The 22,505-nt window shown below is 39.5% G+C and overlaps 1 protein-coding gene across 1 annotated transcript in view; it reads left to right on the top strand.

Moving 5' to 3' along the window:
* Positions 1-4,548: 4,548 nt before the first annotated feature.
* Positions 4,549-22,505, top strand: part of NDC1 (NDC1 transmembrane nucleoporin) — a 40,030-nt gene continuing 22,073 nt past the window's right edge. The window contains exons 1-9 of the mRNA XM_024571216.4: positions 4,549-4,933; positions 6,442-6,562; positions 7,210-7,311; positions 9,213-9,387; positions 11,160-11,298; positions 15,602-15,710; positions 18,280-18,331; positions 20,061-20,196; positions 20,990-21,082. Of these exons, the coding sequence (XP_024426984.2) occupies positions 4,568-4,933; positions 6,442-6,562; positions 7,210-7,311; positions 9,213-9,387; positions 11,160-11,298; positions 15,602-15,710; positions 18,280-18,331; positions 20,061-20,196; positions 20,990-21,082 (1,293 nt within the window). The 5' untranslated portion in view covers positions 4,549-4,567. The remainder of the gene's footprint in view (positions 4,934-6,441; positions 6,563-7,209; positions 7,312-9,212; positions 9,388-11,159; positions 11,299-15,601; positions 15,711-18,279; positions 18,332-20,060; positions 20,197-20,989; positions 21,083-22,505) is intronic.

The following is a 22,505-nucleotide window of genomic DNA, read 5'->3' as shown; positions in this document are numbered from 1 at the left end:
TAACAAAGCTGTTGCACAGTAGATAGTGCCTTAAAGGAGTAAAAATTGAAAAGAAGGAAAAAATTTTAATTCCAAAATGAATAAAGAGAAATCAAAGAAAAAATGACAAATATAGAAGATAGTCCAAAAAGTTCTAAAGTGTATTATGCATGTCCTAGAAGAAAAAAAAAGAATAAATATGAAAAAAAACTAATAATAAAAAACTTTTCCTGAAAAAAATTAAAAAGTCTGACTTCATATAAAAAGAACATACCTTGTACCTGGAGATCTCAACCCAGAAGATCAACACAGACATATTCTAGTAAAATCAGTGGATTTAAAAAAAATTTTTAATCCTCACCTGAGGACATGTTTTTATTGCTTTTTAGAGAGAGAGAAACATCAATGCAAGAGAGAAGCATCAATTGGTTGCCTCCCATCTGCCCTCAAACTGGGGATTGTACGCGCCTGGACCTGAGACCGAACCCGCAACCTTAGTATGCGCCCTGACTGGAAATTCAACCAACCGAGGCACATCTGCCAGGGCGTACAAGTAGTGGAGTTTAAAGGAAAAGTATATGGAGTATCCAGGCTGAAGACAAGTTCGCTTATAAGGGACCGTCAGATTGCCGTTAGACTTTGACAACAGCACTGGTTTTGTGCGCTTAAAATAAAACTAACTAAAATATAACTAACAAAAATGGAAGGAGAAGGGGGAACACTTACAAGGGAGAATAAGCTTGCTGATTGCCTTTTAGTTACTTAGTAAAAGAACATGGCTTCAAATCAGATACCGGAGAAGAAGGGAAGGAGGAAGGTATTAGGTAAGTGCCATGTTGTTCATAAGAGAAGTAAATGATCAACAGAAACTGCACTCCCCAAACAGAGGGTTTAAAGATGTTGTATAAAGGAAATAATTGGAAAAAATACAAACCTTTTTAAATATTAAAAAAAAAGGAGAGAGCAAATAAATTGGTCACACACTAAAAAACTATTAATGAGGATAATAAAACATACTAAAAAAATTAAAAGTTGAAACATTCAAATAGATATGGGTGCAAATTCCTGCTTCACTTGAAGGGCAAGTGTGAGAATTAAGTGTATATGATATGATTTCTAGTGTCCAAGATTAATAAGTTAAAAAAAAAAGGTGTGTTCAACCAAAGCAAGATCTCTAGCCTTCTGAGCCAGGGAAGGAGGACCAAGCTGGGGCTTGAATACATGACTGGCTTCAAACTTTGCTCTTTCAGTACTGTGCTATGCAAGGCAACACATACCCACTAAATCACAGGTGGCAAACACAAGGCCCGTGGGCCAAATCCCGCCCTCCACCTTGTTTTATCCAGCCTGGCACCTTGTTCCCACCTGGTGGCAGTGCCAAGCTTCTTGCTCCTAGTTAAGGAGGAGTTACATTTATACAGACCTGAGATTACATTTGGCCCTTTAAAGGCAACCACGAGGCTGATGTGGCCCCCAGTGAAAATGAGTTTGATGCCTCTGCATGAAATGGTGAACTACCGGAAGGAGAGATTGGACGGGAAAGGCTTCCTGGAAGACATGGCACTTGAAGATACGGAGAGTCCAGTTTAAGCAGAGGCAAGAAGGAGTAAAAGCAAGTCTTGTTGATGAGGAGGTGAGGGGTCTATTAGCAAGCCAGTTTTAGCTTCTGCCTGTACTGATCCTTTCCCTGAGAACAACTTACAAACTAAAAACTGATAACCAGTTCTACCACATGCATTAGTTGAGGGTATGGTTTAGGAGAGTGAGTGGCTAAAGGTGGGGCTTGCATACCACATGGGCAGGTCCCGACAGCAGGGACTCTGCTCTGATGCGTACCCCCACAGGGCTCAGCACTGTGCCTGGCCCATGCTCACTGCTGAGTGGGGTGGTTTAATAAGGTAACAACATAAACAAAGGTTTTCAAGGACTTTTCAAGCCTTCACGTGGCCACATTTGTTGATTTACTACTTGTATCATACAGGATCAGTTAGGTTATTCCGCAATAACAACTTCAAAACATCAGTAGTTTAAAGTGTTTTATTTCTTGCTCACGTGTCAAGTCTATCACAGGTTGGCAGGGAAACTGTTCATTCTAGTCACTCAAGTCCTGGGGGTCAGTGGAACAATCAACTTTTCAAATATTGTTGGTCACTGTGCCAGAGAAACAGAGCTCTGCAGGGTCTTAACAATGGCAATTAAATCTCTCACCTGCAAGTCACGCTGGCAATTTGTTGGCAGACACAGTCACGTGGCCATACCTAACTTTAAAGAGGGCCATGAAGTGTAATCCTATTATGTCACGAAAGCAGAGAGCTGGAAATACTTGGTGAGCAGTATGAATAACTATCACATTTGAAAGGTTGGTGTTGGGGCCCAATTTAGACAGATGAATAAAAAGACAAAACAGCTCACATTATTGTTCCTCTTTGTACATTTTAGGAAATGTGCACTAAGAGGCTGAGTTACTTACACTAACTTGCCATTAAACAGGGAGCTGGTATTCAAATCTTCATGTGTCTGACTCTCTAAAATCTTTGCCTAATGCCTCCCAGGCACTTAAGTATTCATGTGAAAAACCTTTGATCCTGCCTCCTCCTCATATACTTGGAGATGAGGCACCTAGTACACTCAACTTTGTCCACAGGTTTCATTTTACTGACTATCATGGGCAGAAAGTTAAATTGGGCTTTGTAAGTAACCCAGGCCAGTTTAAAAGGGAGAAAAAGCCATTCCTGAAGCCAGGGTTTCATACTTTGCTTCCACTATGTGGATATTCCCTTAAGGCTCTCTCCTTCTCTCTTCCCTCTGAAGTCTGATCCCCAAGAAACAAGCAGCAGAGGGCAGCCCCACCCAACAGCCAACAAAAGGAAAGCCTGTCTCCAGAGAGGGGGCTTCAAAGGAAGGAGGAGTTTGACCCTTATTTTCAATTTACTGACCCTTTCAAATTCTTCCCCAGGGTGTTTAGAGTTTGGTAAAATAATAATAACAACAACAACAACGACTTGGGTTTATCCTGGGAAATGTGTTCTCCTGCCCCGCACTCCAGGAAATATCCTGGATATCATGTGTTTTGAATTTATTTATTTATTTATGTTTGACTCATCAAAATTCTGTTGCACAAGAGAGTCTGGATCTGTCCAGGTGTTCTATCAAAATAAATGTCTTTTTTGCCTTTGGAAATGACTAATCATATTTTATCAAGAGTTAGCAGCCTTCTCTGTTGGAAGGACTGAATTTGACACTACACAGGTTACAGATGAGGAGAAAGAAGAGTTATTTGCCACTCCCCTCCCTCCCCAATATTTTCCAGGCAGTAAGATATCCAGAACTGTATACTAAGTGAAGGTTTTGAAATTAAAACTTTAGGAAAATGATGACTCATTAACAATATTAGAACAATTTGAGAACAAAAAAAGTAATTCCCATATCCCTGTACAATGTCGGGAGAGTGGTAGTTTAAAATGAGAGTCTAGATTTTTCAGGGACTCCCATTATTTATATGTTAGATCTTTGCCTATCCTCTCTCTCTCTCTTTTTTTTAAAAGGACTTTATTTACTTATTTTTAGAGAGAGGGGAAGGGAGGGAGAAAGAGAGGGAGAGAAACATTCCAGCCAGGGGCCTGACCCACAACCCAGGCCTGTGCCCTGATGAGAATCGCACTGGTGGCCTTTCGCTCTGGGGAGAGATGCCCAACCCACTGAGACACACCAGTCAGGGCACTCGATCTACCTTTGTATTCCCAGTTTGTCCTGCAGTGCTTCAGCATGAGTGATACTAACCCTTTGGAGGTTAATACAATGTAATCTTAAAATAACTCAGGAAACCGTTATTAGCAAAGGTTGCAGAGCAGTATGTGTGATCTCGATTTCTCTCGCTCGACTGAGTAAATCACTGAATCTATGTATGTCTTGTTAGAGTACTGAATGTTGACTGTGGTATGTAATTGGGCATTAAAAGGTGTAGACACTATGCCTCCAGGCATATGCCTCAGGTAACTGAGGCCGAATACAATCAAAGACTTCATTAAGTGGGACTTGGGTTGGTAAAAAGCTATTTTCCTCACTGGCAGGAAATTAATTATAATATTTATATAGCATTATTATATCTTTACAACATCACTGGATTACGTCTTTATTTTCATCCTTATTTTATAGATGAAATAGAGGCTCACAGAGGATCAAGATATTCTCCTTAGCAAGTGGCCGAGCTGGATGGAACTAGAAACCAGATTTTACAACACTAAATAAATGCACCTCAAGGGAAAGAGAATTTTCCATTTCCGTAAAATTAGTGAGCTCCTTTGTGGAGAGGGCCACAATATGCTTTGATTTCACTTTCAGGAGGTGAATAAAGCAAAATCCGGAGAAAGGAGGGCAAATCATTTTGCCAGATCTTTCTAACTGTACAATTCCCATCCGTCAACACTGTGTCTAGCATAGGCCTTATAAAAGACTACGAATCCCAGCAGGCCATACGGTACCTTCGGAAAGACTTCCTTTCCCAATCGGCTGTAGTTTAGACCTCCGGATCCCAGAATGCAACGCTCATCCCTGCTCCCAGAGAGCTTTCGAGCCTACAGTTCCCAGCATGCAGTGGCACCGCCCCCAATTTCTGGCCCCTCGCTGGACCCTGCTTCGGAGAGACATTTTCGATTCCAGAGGGCGAATTCTGGAGTCCCGGGCCACTTTTGGACATGTGTCTCCGGGGCAATTCTGGCCTGTTGGGCCTGTCCTGGAGAAACCTCGAAGGGATCGGTTGGGGCCTGGGCCGGGCTTCGCTCAGGCGGCGTTCGAGGCAGCCCCAACGGGGTCCTCCTGGGGCCTTCCTCCCTTTGAACGGCAGTGGCGGGCGGGCTCCCAGTCTCCTGCACCGCTCAGAGTAGGGGCCGCCATCACCATGGCCACGGTTGCGAGTCAGCCCTGCGCTGGCGGCTCGCGGGACATCTTGTGGCGCGTGAGTGCTGCGCTCAGTGTAGTGTGCGTTTGGCCGCTGTTGGGGTCGGGCTGGACTGACGGGCGCTGACCGCGCGTGCGCGCTGGGCGGGGGAGGGGCCGGCTCGAGTGTGGTGGGGAGCGCGTGGGGAAGGCACTTCTTACGGGGAGGCTCGTTGCCGGGTCGTAGGGGGGCGTTGTGAGCGGAAGCTTGTTACAGGGTGGGAAGTGTGTACTAGGGAAAGCTGGGTAAATGGTGTGTGCGTGCCGTGATGTCCTGAGTGCAGACTTGTTAGGGAGCGAAAGGGGAATTCAGAGTGGAAGCTAGTTAGAGTTGGGGGCTGACCTGCATGGGAATTGGGGCAGGGAATGGAGGAAGAGCCTATGCAGGGGTGGTGTACCTAGTAGGTGCAAATAACTTGTTTATCCCTTGGGATTAGAAGCGCGAAGAGTTGGAAAGAATGTGAATGCGAGGCTTTAGTGGAGGCGGGGGTTAGGGACAAAGTAAGCAGGACAGGTATTCTTTGTTAAGTTAGAGGAATGTGTGCGCTCTGAGACTGAGGTGAGAAGATACTCTCTTGTTGAAGTTGAATCAACAGTTCTGCGTCCATTTTGTGCAGGGCAAAGAGAAATAGGAGTAATAACCCTTTTAGGCTACCACAACGGTACAGTCGGCTACCTTGTATCCCAAGCTAAAAACTTTGGAGTCAAGTCTTACATATCATTTACCACCTATATTATCAATCACCAATGTCGTGTAGATTGTGTCTCACAAATATGGCTGCAATTATTCCCCCTTTTTTCCTTTTCCGTTGCCACTGGCTACTTTCAGACATTCATTATAATCTGTGGTTTGGGCAGTTGCGGTGGACTGCCTCCTGTCGGGGTCTTGTCCCCTCAGTCCCTCTTCATCATAGCCACGTTACATACACAAGGGTGTTTTACCTTCCAAAATATAAATTCGATGGCCACTTTCACGCTTAAAACCCTTCAGTATTCACTTTGTTCTTGTATTCACTTATTCAACTTATTCACTTATTAGAGGTAAATCTTGTGCCTCTAATACGGTAGGCACTGGTGATTCAGGCATGAAAACCATGTGTCCATTGCCCAGTAAGGAGTGTGTATCTAATCATTGTAAACAGTTACAATATACAGATGGTTCTTATAAAATGCATACAACTTTTTAGATAAAAGTTGCATTAAACCTACAGAAAGTGTAAGTTGCTGTAAAAATGCAGTTGTAAAACTTAAAAGATACCTCCTCCTTCCCCACTCCGGTTTTTTAATGTGGCACCTGACTCGACTAATACAACCATCAGTTCACTGATATTACAAGATTCTGTAGTGGTATGTAAATTAAAGTATTAATAGTAATAACCATTGAGGTTTTATATACACCTGCATGGATTATGATCAGGGTGTGAATATCAGTAATTAACATCCTGTATGAAAAGATAGGATTTGCATAACTGAAATAGTTTAACTGACTTCACGAGTGAGTGGTTTTGTTGATTTTGTTTGTTACAGGTTTTGGGCTGGAGGACAGTCGCAAGTGTTGTCTGGTCAGTGCTGCTTCTGCCCGTCTGTACCACAGTCTTTATCATCTTCAGCAGCATTGATTTATTTCATCCTGTACAGTGGCTGTCTGGTAAGCGATATTCAGTTTGGGAAAACACATGTGCAGTGTCTACTTCTTAACATAAAAATTGCATTATGTTTCAAATATATTTTCAATTATTGCTTCTATTGACATGGGAAAACATTCGCTTTGAGGTAATCTTAAGGCATTCCCTTCCTAACTTAAACCACATTTTCATTATTATTATAATAAGATCAGTAAACCCGTTAGACACTTTATTATCACATGAACAAAAAAAATCATGAGAAGAGCACGTAAATGAAAACTTAATTTTTGTTTTTCTCTTTGATAGCTTTATTGAGATTGTCTTTTTTTTTTTTAAGATTTTATTTTTTTATTTTTAGAGAGAGGGGAATGGTGGGACAAAGAGGGAAAGAAACAGCAATGTGTGGTTGCCTTTCATGCACCCCCTACTGGGGACCTGGCCTGCAACCCAGGCATGTGCCTTGACTGGGAATCAAACTGGTGACCCTTTGGTTCTCAGGCTGGCACTCAATCCACTGAGCCACACCAGTCAGGTTACGAGGACACTGTTAAAGAAAAGAGAACTTGTAACGTTAAAATTATATTTGTGATTCAAGCCCCTTTTCTGTTGTATACTGAATATGATTACATGACTGAATGATCTTTACTAATTCCTTTTTCTTGTATTTTAGATTCTTTCAATGATTTATATAGTTCCCGTGTAATCTTTTATCTCCTGCTGCTGTCAGTGGTAGTAATAATAATAAGTATTTTCAATGTGGAGTTTTATACAGGTGAGTTTTCAAATGTTAATTATCTTAAAAATAACTGAATTTATTAAGGGCAGATTCAATGCGTTTTCTGTATGAGTGTGTGTAATAGAGGCTGTGCTCTATGTCAGTTTTACAAATGCATACAGAATCATATGCTTTGAGTATCTTACCTTAAAATTTGAGTGCTAGTTTCTGTGTATGGGACGAACATGATTTTACTTATGAGATACCTGGAGTAGTCAAGTGCATGGAGATAGAACATAGACTGGTGCTTGCCTGGGGCTTCGAGGAGGCGGGTCTGGGGAATGGCTGTTTAACGGGGACAGAGTTTCAGTTGGGGAGACTGGGAGAGTGTGCTCTGATGCTTGCACAACAGTGTACGAGTACTTCTTCCACGGAACTGTACACTTGAAAATGGTTAAAATGATAAACTTTATTTTTAATTTATTGATTTTAGAGAGAGAGAGAGGAAGGGAGAGGGAGGGAAAGAGAAAGAAAAAGAAACTTTGATTCTTTTCCCACTGATTTATGAATTCATTGGTTGATTCTTGTATGTGCACTGACCAGTGATCGAACCTGCAACCTTGGTGAATTGGGACAATGCTGTAACCAACTGAGTTACCCAGTCAGGGCTAAACCAATAAACTCGAAGTATATTTTACCACAAAAAAACTTAGATCTTTTAATGGTTCATATCTTTTAATGGTTCACAGCTTGTGTTCAAGTTGTGGTTTAGCAGATGTAAATATTATAAAAATAATGCCTTTATAGGGTATGAGATTAGGACCAGGTGATTTCTAAGATTTTCCAAAAAAACTTAGAAATGTTGTGTTTTGCTTGGGAGAATCACCTGCTAGATTCCAGACCATTTCCCTCCCCCCCGCCCCTCAGCTTGCCTTTCAGATTCCTTGAGTCTCTCTTTAAGATACAGTAAGGAGTTTTTTTCTGGCACTACTTGTTTTGACTGTAACATCATTCCTCTTTTTAGCTTTTCCAAAGTTTCTTGTTAGATGTGGTATAAAATTTCAAATCTTACTCTGGATTTACAATATGTACCCTTCTCCTTTGTTTTCCTAATCTTACTACTTGTTAATGGACCTTTTTTCTGTTCAAACCATGTACAGAACTCTTTGGCTTATGGCATACGTTCTTTCACACTGCCCTTTGCAGGCTTTTCTAGTGAAGAGGGAGAGGGGATAGCAGCATCTTCCCTGAAGTGCAAAGCACCTAAGCCCTTTCCTTTCACACTTAATTTCCTACCTTCCCCCAGCCTCCCCACTCTGAGTGTATCAACAGAGGAATGCCTACCGAGATAGATTAGGGAACCCTGTTGTAGCTATTTAAATGGCCAGCATCCCTCACCTCATACCCACACTCACCACCCCCAGCTCTTGTCCAGGAAACTTTTTTGGATTATTAGGAAGGTAATAGAAATTCCCATATAAACGTTTATTTTTGTATTCAGTGTTGTCAGTATTTACCTAGTGTGTGGTTTGTTATTCACAGATGGACTATATACTGTTAATTTTCAAATGCTGAAATAGAGATAACTTGCTGGAGGGCAAGCACTGTCTTTTTAAAATTATTTATTTTTATGGCACTTAGGAGATTGCTGGGGTAGGCACCATTTGAGCTATCAAGAATTTTAAAAAGAAATGAAAGATGTTACTCATATTCTCCTTAGATTTCATCTCTCTGGATTCTTTGCTTTTTTTTTATTTTGTGTGTCCTTATATTTCATCTTTTCTCAAATTGTTTTAACTTAGAATTTTTAATTAGAATTTTTCTGTACTGTATTTTATGTTGACTCTGGGTTTCTTCCTGCCCTTTGGAGTATTTGTGCAAGGATGAGAGGGAATCATTTAGGTCCTCTGATGTCGTATGGCAGATTATAGAGTCACACTGATGTGTTCTCTTTGCAGTTGTCCCTTCCATCCCCTGCTCCAGACTGGCACTGATAGGGAAGATCCTCCATCCTCAGCAGCTCATCCACTCGTTTATTCATGCTGCGATGGGAATGCTGGTGGCTTGGTGCGCCGCGGTGATGACCAAGGGCCGATACAGTTTCCTTGTGGTTCTCTGCACTCGTACTGAGAGGTAGTAGTAATTTTTTTTCCCTAAGAAATCTTGTTTAGTTACTAAACCAAGGATGACTTGTATAGTTAACACTAGTTTATGGACATTGTTTGCTTTCTAGGCTTCTGTAAAAGGTGCTTTTCTACATACATCAAATGCTTTTGATGTTTCATGTTTTGAATTCAACAATTTTTTAGAACCAGTTGTTCTATGCACAGTCCTATATTAGCTGCTGTTGGATTTATAAGAGTGATTCACACACAGGCTATATGAACTCCTTGAGAGTTGAGAACAAGAGGGGAATTAAGCTACAGACCCAGATGGATATGATGGAGAAAAAGCAATGTGTGAGAAATAAGCGGTAATAGGAAGAAAGTGAGATGTGCAGCTAAAACCTGTGGAGAGTTCAGAAGGCAGGGAGGCGGCATAGCTCCTTAGAGCAGGTAGCATTTTTTACTTATGAATTTGTCTTTATTGAGGTATACGAGATAGGTTGGGATGGGGAATACCCCACTGGGGAAATGTCTGTTCTAACCTTCCTGGTGTACTTGCTAGAATTTTTTCTTGGAGCTGCTGCTCTTGCCACTCGAAGCTTTTTCAGTTTCACCGCTGATGGGCTTGTCCTTGTAAGAGAAAGTCCTCTTTTTCTTGGACACACTCCTGCTTCGGGATCACTAAATGGTTCGTCTCTGGGGAAAGATTCCTTCCTTTTGGGAAGACTGCCACTGCCAGCTGTTCCTTCACGATCACTACTAACCAGCTCCTCCTTGGAAAAAGATTTTTTTCCCTTTGGTTTGGAGAAAGCACAGACAGATGGGTCTTCTATTTCATTTTTCTGAGGAGCCAAGGAGGTAGCATTTATATCAGAGTTTGAAGGAAGGTTGGTATGGGAAGAATGAAGAAAAAAAAATTTAAATAATTATAACTACCCCTTCCAGTAAAATGCTTTCATTGAAATTTACACAGTTCTTGAACACATGACATTGATAAAAAATTGCAGATCATTCTGTGACTTTAAAAATCAAAAAAGAGGCCTGGCTGCTGTGGCTCAGTGGATTGAGTGCCGGCCTGAGAAGCAAAGGGTCGCCAGTTTGATTCCCAGTCAGGGCACATGCCTGGGTTGCGGGCCAGGTTCCCAGTAGGGGGCTCATGAAAGGCAACCACACTTTGCTGTTTCTCTCCTTCTCTTTCTCCCTTCCTTCCCCTCTCTCTAAAAATAAACAAAACCTTAAAAATCAAATAAGATTACTGAGATAATCTTAAGTTCCATATTTTCCACTGACTGTAAAACAATGTTCATGAGTACTACTGAATATTTGATTTCTTTTTGTGCCCAGCTACTATCATATAAGGCAGTTTCTTTTCCCCTAATGGTGATACATTTCTTTAGTGACAAGGGTCCCCATGAGGGACTGCATAGCTGTAAGAGGTAACCCAGAGAAGCTCGAGTTGTGGCACCTCTGTCAGGTGTACAATACATAGTTTATAGTTTCTCTCCGTGCAGGTGCAGTTTACCAGTTTGGAAGTAGCATTGTTTACTATGGAAGGGACATTCTCAACCTTATCAGATTTCCAGCAGACAGAGCTAAAGAGTTAACTAAAGATCAAATTCCCATGTATCAGGGAAAAGGGTTTTGTTAATCTTTTGCCCACACTTACCTAAAATAAATCGTTTGACTAGAATTTGGGGCATTTCTTAAGTAATTAAGTTAAATCTTTGTGTTAAATATTGAGCCTAAAACTGTGATATGTGTCCTGACTGTTGAATTAATAACCTTACTTTTTCTTTTCAGCTTAGATGGCCCTGCTGCACAAAGCTGCTTAAATGAGTATCACCTTTTTTTCCTACTGGCTGGAGCATTTATGGGCTATAGCTATAGCCTCCTTTATTTTATTAACAACATGAACTATCTTCCCTTTCCAATCATACAGGTAAGCTGTCATTTGAACTTTACCTTACATCAGAATTTGGCATAGTTAAAATTGCCTCGGTGTGTGTATATATAACTGGCCTCATCTGATTAATTCAAGATTTGACCAGCAAAACTTAGGACTTGAAACTTAGATCCTAAAAATGCCATTTGGAGAGGAGAGGGTTTTTTTTCATGAGACTTTAGCATATGTTTGAGAGCTGTAGCCATCTCTCCTGCTGCCACTCTCAGAATACCGCTTTGCTCCACTCTTTCCCTCCCTGCTAGGTAGTGGCAATTGCTGTGACCTAGCAGGGCTGGGGGAGGATGAGGATGGCACTCATGCAAAGTACCTCTGTGCAGCTGCCAGCTTTTTGAGACTAAGAACTTCGTGAGCTTGAGGATGTGCGAGTAAGTATGGAATATGTCAGTTACTGTCTCGAATTCTCTTCAGGACAAAGCATGATGTGTATAAATAAAATAGTTTCTGTTGGTTTGAGTGGGGCAATTCAAACTATCAGTTAGGTGTTTTAAAGTCTACTAATTGGGCAGGAGCTGTCTGGAACTCAGAACCACTTTCTCTGGCAGGGGAGAAGGAGATTGCTGGAGATTGCTCACTGTGGCGTCAAGGCTCTCCCCAGCCTATTCCCAGTTTCCTGACTGTGCTGTTACTTGCTTCATTCCCACTGGCTGGCTGAGGGCTAGGCTTTGGAGCAAACAGATTAGAACCAGCATCTTCCCACTAGAACCCAGTTTGTTGAGGAGGGAGGGGTACGTAAACAAATTAGATGACCTGAGAGCATGAAGATGAGTGTGCTGGATTAGGGTATTCTTGGTTTAACTAACCTTTTAACATGCCTACGCCCATTGCGTTCACTGGGACAATCTATGAACATGCACACCCAGCGAGGAGGTAGGGCACGCAAAACGGGGTCTGGCCCTTACCTCCCTGCAGTCTGGGAGCGTCTGGAGAAAAAGTCCTGTTTAGCAATTCTTCACGTCTCGTGAAAATGATTGAAAGCAGAGTGTCAGCTTTGCCACCTTGAAGTTTCACAAGGAGAAAGACTCCAAAATTCTGTATAGAAATATCTGTGGTAAATTATCTTTGATCCAAACATAATTAAGAATACAGAGAATGGAGAAAAGGAAATGTTAGAGACAAGTAAGGTACCCTAAAATCTGTTGCTCCTCTATGGGCCTTGGTTAGAAGTGGCCACTTATTTAATGTCACAGACGAACAGTGGTGTGGGCATAGGAGTGGTCCAGTGATTGGAAGCTCTGATAAAGCCCTGTTACTACCATGTAGGGTCATGTTTGTAAAATTTGACTACAAAATTTGACTAAATTACAGAGACTACTAAAGTTCTCTGTAATTTGTTTGGCTTCAGGTTCCGCTTTGGCAGAATGTTGATTTTTAACATTTGGCCATTCAGTATTTGGCCAAAATTTGGGGGTGTCTCTTGTAACCATGAGTGTACAGTGGTGCTTAGTCTGCCCAGTTGGGTGCTGCTCCCCAAGAGGTGATGGTTGGTGCTGCAGGGGTTTTGGTGGGTGGGTGCAGTGGAGTAAAGGAGTTAAGATTTTGGTAAGAGTCGTTGAAATGATGGCTTTTGTGCTTGGGACCATGAAGTTTGGATCCATCAAGTTTGTAAGTGTCTTTGCCTACTTGGCTAATTTGGCCTCTTCAGAAGATGAAGGGAGAAGGAGGATACCGTAGCTTCGCATTCTTTCATTGGTCCAAAGAGCATGGCACACAGTGTATGACTGTCCCTTAGGCGTTTTAAGTTGCTAAGGCAAGCAGGGTTGGTTTTCAGGAACTCGCAAGCTTGATGTGAGAGATCAAGCTCATTCCTTCTTCTGAACCTCCACAAAGTGATGTGATCACTATCACCATTTTATTCATTTTTAATAGCTAAGCTGACCAGAGAAAGTTAGACCTTAAAATTTATTATTATTATTACTGTTATTAGCATTGTCATTATCATCCCTATTTTTGGTGTTCCCTGTCATCTAGCTTCTCAGGAGTATAGTGATGTCATTTTTATTATAAACTATTCAGATACTAGAGGTAAAGTGAAAGGTCCTTGGCCACTCTGTGACCAGTCTCCATCCTTGCCTCAGAGATAGTGACTGGTTTAGTATGTATTCTTCCTGACCCCGGACTGTACATTTATGTATAAATATGTATCTGTAACATCATACATTTTGTGGAGTGAGGTTTCCATAAATAGTTTTATATCGTGCATATTATTTAGTAACTACTTTTTAATGTAAAATATAAGAAATTAGATCTTTTAAAAAATAAATTTTAACCAATTTGTACTAACCCATTAGATTTTTTTTTTGGCTTAAATTTGCCTACACTACTAAAAGCAGTTGCATTGCCCTTACAAAATTACTAATGGTAGACAGACTGGGAAAAGTGGATCATTAGCATGAAATAGAGGACAAAGAAATGTGTGTACACCAAGATGGGGTTTGGCAAGCCCTAAGCCAATGAGACTATTTGAAAGTATTAAATGAGATGAGACTGATAGAGCCTGGCACGTACTAAATATTCAGGAAGGGTAGGTCATAACCAAACCACAGAAGAAACCCAGTAGGGAATTGAAAAACACTTCAGTTTAGGAGCATGTCTCCTGAAACATCTACTTGCTTCCCTAGCCTCTGTGCCCTGTGAATAATGGTTAAAGCACACGGTGCAGTAGTACAGAATAGGACAGAAACTGTGCCGGTTTTATTGGGGGGAGAGGTCCAAGGGAAAAGGAGCCAACACCCAGGTACTGCACAGAATAGTGCAATTACACATCTTGCACTTGGAAAATGTTTGACTCAGCCAATGTACTTGAAGTTGTATGGTGAGTGACCAAGTCCTCGTATGGGCTGCTTTTTGTACAGTACTGTAGGAATCTGCAGACATAGCGTGAAGCTACGACTCCCACCTAAGTACTACGAATTTTACTGTTCTTCAGCTTCTGAAAGTCCTCAAAGAAGGATTGGCCCTAATATTATAATAAGCACAAAATAATACATATATCCTTTTACATATTATATATTCATGTATAATATATGTTCTTTTATATGTATAAGAATATCATAAGTACAAAAGACCAGAATTTGGGAAGATTATCTGTTGTTCACTAGGTTTCCTTAGATTCTTTCTAATAATTTAAAAATATTTTTTCATTAGTATTTTAGGGCCAGGGATGGGGAAAGGTCAAACAACTTGTGTTTAATAAGTATAGTTTTTTCAGGAAAAGTTTTATATTTTTCTTATTTGATTCCTTTCTTTTACATCAGTGATTTTCAGTCTTTTTCATCATCTCATGGCACACATAAACTAGTTACTAAAACTCTGCAGCACACCAAAAAATATATTTTTTGCCAACCTGACAAAAAAAAAGTATAATTTTGATTCATTCACACCAGCTGGCTATTTTTGTGTTGGCTATTGTGATTTTTTTTTTTTTTTTGCAATCTAAGTAAGGGAAAAGAGGTCAGTGCCCCTGACTAAATAGTCAGGTATTGCATGTTTTAAAAATTCTTGCGGCACACATGCTGAAAATCACTGACTTAGACTGATAGAATTGGAAGGTATCCGCTAAGGAACCACGTAGCTGGTTCAGCCTTCTCATCTCACAGATAAGCAGAGGAGACGTGACCTGCTCAGTGTTGTACTGAAACAGGAGAGCACTAGAACCGAGGTCCCGTGACTCCTAGGCTAGTGACGTCTTCACTGCCTACTATTTTTCTGAAAATAACGTAAAAAAATTTAATGTGGAGGCAATATATGTTATCTCTAAGATTGTAGGCTCTGAAGCCAGCGTACCTGGATTAGAAATCTCAGATTTGCTTATTTCTAGGTGGTAGTATTTGTTAAGTTTTTTAACCTTTCTCTGCCTCCTTGATTTTCTCATCTGTAAATTGAGGATAATGATAGAACCTCCTTCATAGAATTCTTGTGAAATTTAAATGGATTAATATATGTAAAGTGATTAGAATAGTACCTGGTACATGTTAAGTACCCAAAGAATGTTAGGTGCTATTATTATGATGATGATGATTTTCACACTTTATCTCCACAGTCCTTAGTATAGTTTGATATTGTTACTTTTCTCACTTCTGATCTATATCAATGAGATGTTACATAAATGTTCCTATTTTAACATCAGAAATAGTTGATATTTTGCTTCTACAATAGAATGAACTTTATCTTTTCTGCAATGATTGTAGTTTGTGTGTGAACTGTTACAGTTACATGCTTGCTTTAGAATGGAGTAGAACCTCTGGGTGTGTTACTTGATTCTGTTTTTCTTTTTCCACAGCAATACAAGTTCTTGCGCTTTAGGAGATCTTTGCTCTTACTAGTTAAACACAGTTGTATGGAATCACTGTTCCTGATTAGAAATTTCTGCATTGTGTATTATTTTCTTGGTAAGAATTTATGCTTTTTATAGTATGTGTATAGCTCGGAAAATGTCAGTTACCAAGTCATTTTTTATTGTTTTTGTATGTTTCCTACATTTGTATATGTGTGATTAGCCCAACTGATTCATTATTTAGACCATCAAAGAATATTAAGTTAAGGGAAAATATTGTTAAAGAAAATGTAGAATATACATACAGTGGAGTATCATTCAGCTTTAAAAAAAGAAGGAAATCCTGTCACATGCTACAACATGGCTGAATCTTGAGGACATTATACTACATGAAGTAAGCCAGTCACAAAAAGACATGGTATATGATTCCATTTATATGAGGTGTCTAGAGTAGTCCAGACTTTTAGAAACTAAAAGTAGGATCTGGTGGTTGCGGGGGGTGAGGGGAGGGAGAAAGGGACGATGTTGCTCGGTGGGTAGAGTGTCAGTGTTGCAAGATGAAAAGGCTGGAGATCTGTCGCGCAGCAAGGCACATACAGTGTATGCCCACTTAAAAATGGTTAAGATGATACAATTTTTGTTACGTGTTTTTTACCAAAAAAAAATGTGTTCTTTTAAAAAGAAAATATTGTATGCAATTTGGTCATTACTCTAAATAAACACACTCCTTTTTATGAGTTTATAACTTGGTGCCAGTACAACAGAAATACCATGTTGCTAAGGGAACCTTGTAGAATTTGTTAACATGAATTTAAATATAAAGATATAGCTTCTTTGATGTAATGAACAGTACAAGTTAGATGGAAAACATTAATTTCAGTAGTAACACATAGTAATATAACTAAAATCCAATGTTCTAAAACAATTTTCAGACTATAACTTTTTCTGACCCTATTTTTTTCTATGAGTATAACTTTACAAAATTGTTCTCATTGTGGGTAAGCCATTTTGTTGTGTACTTTTTTAGCTGTAGTTTGTATAATCCATTTGTCTACATAGTTTTCAAACGTGACATTCTAATGTTAACCGTATTAACCTACTACAAACAGCCTGGCTGTTCTCTCATACAGGCATACCTTGTTTTTTAATGTGCTCCACTTTATTGCACTTCACACATGTTGCATTTTTTTACAAAATAAAGGCAAGACCGTCCACTAGCAAACAGATTACGTCTTGCTCTATTGCAGTACTCCGGAGTACGGCAGTATCTCCGAGGCATGCCTGTAGGTGTTTCCATGGTCAGGATTTCCATGGTCAGCTGTTTCTTCCCTTTCTTTCAAATTTTATTTCCAGTGTTACCGCTTTTCATTTTTTTGTTGTACTTTGGCCTTTTTCGGCCATTTTCCTCTTTCAGTTATTCATATTTGTAACATGTTATATGATGATGTGGACTCTGGCCAGCGGGGTCCATGTGTTGTGGCTGTGACGAACAAATTCACATGGACTGCGGAAGTCCTGTGGAGAACAAGGGATGGCATGGCCCCTCTCTGAGTGAGAGAGGGCCCCGACCCCTGGGTAGGCTTTTATTGCTTTTCTGGGTACATTACATCTAGGATCGTCCTCATTTACTATGCACAGGTTCGCTTTAGGTGGTTACTCTTTACAGATAACAAAGGAGAGGAAGTTGCTAATTACTACAAAGAGAAAGGATATTTGCAAATGCAAAGGAAAAAGTGGTTGAACTGGTTGCACTCTATACTTGGGAGGTTTAGCGCAGATTTTAGGAAGTTATTTCAGATATGCAGTAAACATTTGCTGCCTCAATTCAGGGTGAGGGAGTTTTACCAAAAAGCAAGCCTCAAAATAGCCTAGGTACAATGCAGGCCTGATTCCCCACGGGAAAACCTGTTTGTGAGCTTGGGTCCTGTGTGCCGACTCATTCCCCACCAGTTTTCCGAGTCAGGGGCTGGGCTACATTCACCATGCCACGCAGAACAGTTCCCTATAATCTGGGTTTACCATGGGAGACAAGGAGGCAACACAACTCCATGCCTTGTTGTCTGTGCCTGAACTGAATAATGTGAGTGACCAGACTTTGAAAGAAGAGATGTGATTGGTCATCAATCATGGTGTACATTCATTATCTACATACTGATTTGTGTACTGAAAAGCTAGAAGTGCTGTATTGAGTTGCTGACAGTGAATATGCCATGGAAACTGAAATTTGAATTGTTGGATGACTGGTCTTAGTGAACAGACCATGGTAACTGAAATATATTGGAACTGCAAAGCAAGGATTGCCTGTAATTAGAAATTATTCTTTTTTCTTGCCCAATCCCAATCAAACAGTCTAGCATTTAAACTGAGGTCTTGGTGTCTACTTGGCTACTTGGTGTCATCAACCTCATATTTCAAAGCATGATTAAGGCCTGGCTGGTATGGCTCAGTTGGTTGGGCATCAGCCTGCCAACTGAAAGGTTGACAGTTTGATTCCTGGTCAGGGCACATGCCTGGGTTGCAGGTCCAGTCCCTAGTTGGAGTGGGTGCAGAAGGCAGCCAGTTGATGTTTCTCTCTCACATCATTGTTTCTCTCCTCCTCTTCCCTCCTTTCGCCCCTCTCTAAGCATGGCTGAGGTTTGCTTTTATAACTTTTTACACTCATAGCTTTGTATTTTTCCCCTCAGGCCATATTCCCAAAGCTTGGATTAGCACTGCTATGGACCTTCAAATAGATGAGTAAGTTCTCTATGAGATGTCTAATTATAATTCTTCTTAGATGTTTTCATTCTTTTAGATGTTTGCTTCTTTCCAGATGTTTTGGTTGGTTTAGCCTTTAGGATTTTAAAAATTGTATTCATTTTTGAATAAGCGTAGTTCACATAGTCTAAAATTCCAAAGGTATATAAAAGGGTATGTGGTGAAGATTCCTTTTGCCCTGTCTCCAGTCACCCAGTTGCTGGCCCCAGAAGTAAGCAGTAATTCATTTTTTGTTAGATATAGCTCTTACATAAAAGTAGACTTCTTGAGTTGCACGGCATGCCTCTCTCTTGTTTTTCTGCTTAGTAGTAATTCTGTGCTACATTGTGCTGGACAGCTGCAGTGCTGTGGGCATTCTTCTAATTTTGCTTGCGGGGGTATCAAAATTGAGGAGTGTCACGTGACCAGTTGAAGGTCATACGTGGCAATCAGGTGTGTTCCTGATGCACTTTGTATGTAGTTAAAGCTTTGATCTTTATTGTACAAATGTAAACTTCTTTATTAGTGTTTGTTTTTTTAATTATTTTACTGTGAGACTTTCTGTGTCATACAGCGACTGCACTAGTTTTGGGGAGTGGGAACATTGGCATATGTGGGTGTTAATGAGACATTTTGGTTTCTTCAGTGTAGATGTCAATCTCTGACTTTTAAAAATTCCTAGGTAAAATTTAATTTTGTCTTCTGCTAAATTGCTAGATGTGAAACCAAATGCATAGGTCATGTATTATGTTAGCCCAGATTTTAAACTGGGTCAAATAGAAAGAGAAAAATAGTGATAATTGATAGAAATTTAACATAACACTTTTTTCCTCCTTTCACTTAAAAAATGTTTTGTTCGTATGTGACTGGTATTCTGTCCTTAATGTATGCCAGGTCCTCGATAAATGTTTACTTAAAAGCTGAAAATAACTCCATTTATTGTGCCCACCACTCCACAAGTGAATGTCAAATACTATGCTGAGCTCTCCTAACATAAGGTGTTTTAAATCTCATGATAGCTCTAAGAGGTAGAACGAAGAGATTAGGCCTTCCGTACAGGGATGAAGAAACTGAGAGTGGCGTGGGTCAGGAAATGTATGTAATCACAACACGTATGAATGGCTGCGTCAGAGGTTCAGATCCTTTTTTACAGTACTTGTTGTGTGACTGTAGGATTATGATGACCTTGCTAATAGATCTATTCAAGGTTTTGGTAAGAGAGCCTTTGTTTACTTAGTATTCCAATAAGAGTTTCTTAACTTATTTTAAAAGTAAAGATTTTTTAGTTAATACCATATGCATTTAACTAGTAAGAAATTCTTCATAGGGTACACAGATAGAGCTAAAATGTGGTCCAGGAGAGGTGCTAGTTATGTCAAATGATTTTTAAGTATCAAACTACAAAAGCGACAATAATTAAATTTTACTCAGCCTCCAGGGGGGTTGGCTTATAGGTTTGGCATATTCTCCCTCCATAGTGAATGGCAGTGAAGATTTTGAACGCAAGAAACTGTGTGCCAGTTATTTCCGCTCTTCCCTTTAGGCTCTCTTGATGTTCCTTGTTAGAAGGTATTAGGGAAAGAACTCTATAGGGTACAAAGTAAGAGGAGTCCATTTCCATTATGCTTTACAAATAGGATTTATTTGTTTCTCAGTGTTGAGCCTCAAGTCTCTTAAATGCTTCGGTTGTGTATCACATGGTATTAAACAGTAATTTCTGCTTTCATAGGCGATTTCACAGGCCTCTTGATACTGTGAGTGGCCTCTTGAATCTCTCATTACTCTACCACGTCTGGTTATGTGGAGTCTTTCTCCTGACAACTTGGTACATCTCATGGATACTCTTCAAAATCTATGCTACAGAGGTTAGTACTGAGCTTTTTGTTCCTAAGTTTGCATTTTGGAGTACACAGACTTATTTTTAGTAGAGCACTGATCAGCATGCTATTTTGCCCAAAGCCATTTTGGTAAATTGAGTTTTGGTCTTTCTTCTGAGACTTCATTAGGGATGTATCATTTATAACCATCATTCACTTTATTGTTTTTATGAGGAACAGTGTTAGTATTCTTAATTGTTGGAAACTAAACTGAATGGATTGCTAGTGGTATCTATTTACTATGCTTTATCTACTATCTAATTCTTTTCTGAAGGTTTTCCTTTCTCTCCCATTTTTATGAATACATACTGAATTTTAAAATATTTTTATGTGGTATTGATATAGATACTATTAAAATTTTTAAATGTATAACAAAATACCTTTGAATGAAACTTTAAAAATTTATATTGAAGAAATATTTTTTAATGAATGGAATTTACATTGTTTTTGTCATCCAAGTGTTTGTGTTGGAAAATGAGTGTTTCTGTTTCATTTTACCATTTCTATAAGTTTATATCCTTTAGTGGCTTCAAAGAACCTTTGTTTCTAAAATTTGTTTCTATTATTGGAAGCCAGAGATCTGATAAAACTATGAGAGTAACATTTTAGAAAGTAATGTGTTTGGTTATATATAACTCTAATACAACCTATTTTTTCAAGGAACACTGAAGATGTTAATTTGGTTGTATTGCCTCCTTTTCTAATTAATTTCAATTGGTACTTAATGTAATAACATCATGAAAATACTCATTTTCATAATCCTTTTGATTATATTTGATAGGCTTATCTGTTCCCTGTTCAACCACCATTTGTAGAAGAGTCAGATGAATGCCTCCCAAAAGTTTTAAACAGCAGTCCGCCCCTCATCATAAAGGTACCAGAACTGTTCATCTTGTATCTTTACACAGTCCTGTCTGATTTATCTTATGGAAGGACTTACTGTTTAGTATATTTAGGTATTTAGATATATTTTTTGAGGGCCTAGACTATTCTGGTACTGGTATTACAAAAATCACTTACATGCTACACTGAATGCAGTTTCACTTTTTTACTTTTCTTTCCAGGTGACTGAAATGAAAGTATGTGCTGCAATGTATGTGTGTACGAGTTAAGCTAATTCCATATTCAGGGTAGATATAAAAATATTTCCAAGGGTGACATACGATGATACTCACTAGTTTTTCATAACCTCTTCATGGTAGCAGAACAAACCACTGCTAATTTTTTTATCGTTGGGTCAGTATGTGTTTTACTCCTGTCGTTCGTTGGCCATTATGATCAGAGGTGGTGCTTGGTAGTGTGTAGACATTCAGTGACTCGCTTAAGAAGTGAATAATAATAATGATCCTAAAACAAATTTTAATCAAAGAGTTTAAAGTAGTTGCAATAAGCTTACAAATCAAACTAGGTGAAAATAAATTGTTTTGATTTAAATTGCATTTTGAAGTTTCAAAGTAGATCTACAATGTAAGTGAGCCTGTTAAGAGGTCATAGTAATTTAAAAAGAATTGAAATAGTTAGAACCCACAGTTTGATTACATTTGGAAGTTACAAATCAAAAAGAAATGAACCACTAAGGCTCTGATTACTTTTAAATATCAATTATGATTAATTTAATAGATAAACAAAAGTACCTATCATTCGTTTGGTTATTTAACAAGTCTTTATTTACTGGGCAGGTGTTAGTCATTGCTAGTTACTTAGGGTGTAATGAAGAATAAGATGTGGCACAGCTTAATGGAAAAGGCAGATAGACAAAATAATGAAAACTTACTATGGTAAGTACAGTGGGAACCATGTATTCTGCTTGGGACCAATGTGAGAAAACTTCACAGAAGGGATGGTCTCTTAAATGATGAGTGAAGAGGTTTGCCAGGGAACAAAATGAAAATTTTCGGTGAAAAAGTACAGCAGACATTGCATGTCTGCTGTGTGCTAGACACTACCTTTGAATGTGGTGGCAAGCAAGACTGTTCCTGCCTCACGGTTTGGTGGGTGGAAGCAGATGAGAAGAGTAAACAGGCAGTTACAATAAATTCAGTACCACAGTTGAGAACTGTGTGTGTATGTTGGTGTGGGGGAGGCCAGGGAAGGGTCTGGGAGGAAGTGATGTTTAAGTTTCTTACCACAGAGGTAGGAGAACACAGAGAGCTCTATAGTTTCTTGTAGCTGGAACTTACAGTGGATGGGGTAGCCTATAGGGGGTAGCAGCAAGAAAGTTCTGAAGTCTGAAAAGGAAAGATAAATATTATTTTCTTTATGAAAAATTTCAACTAATTCCCCCTTAGATATATTAT

Source organism: Desmodus rotundus, chromosome 3 (assembly GCF_022682495.2).
Source record: "Desmodus rotundus isolate HL8 chromosome 3, HLdesRot8A.1, whole genome shotgun sequence".
Lineage (NCBI taxonomy): Eukaryota > Metazoa > Chordata > Mammalia > Chiroptera > Phyllostomidae > Desmodus > Desmodus rotundus.
Note: the sequence above shows the minus strand (reverse complement) of the source record. Positions and strands in the feature narration are given on the sequence as shown.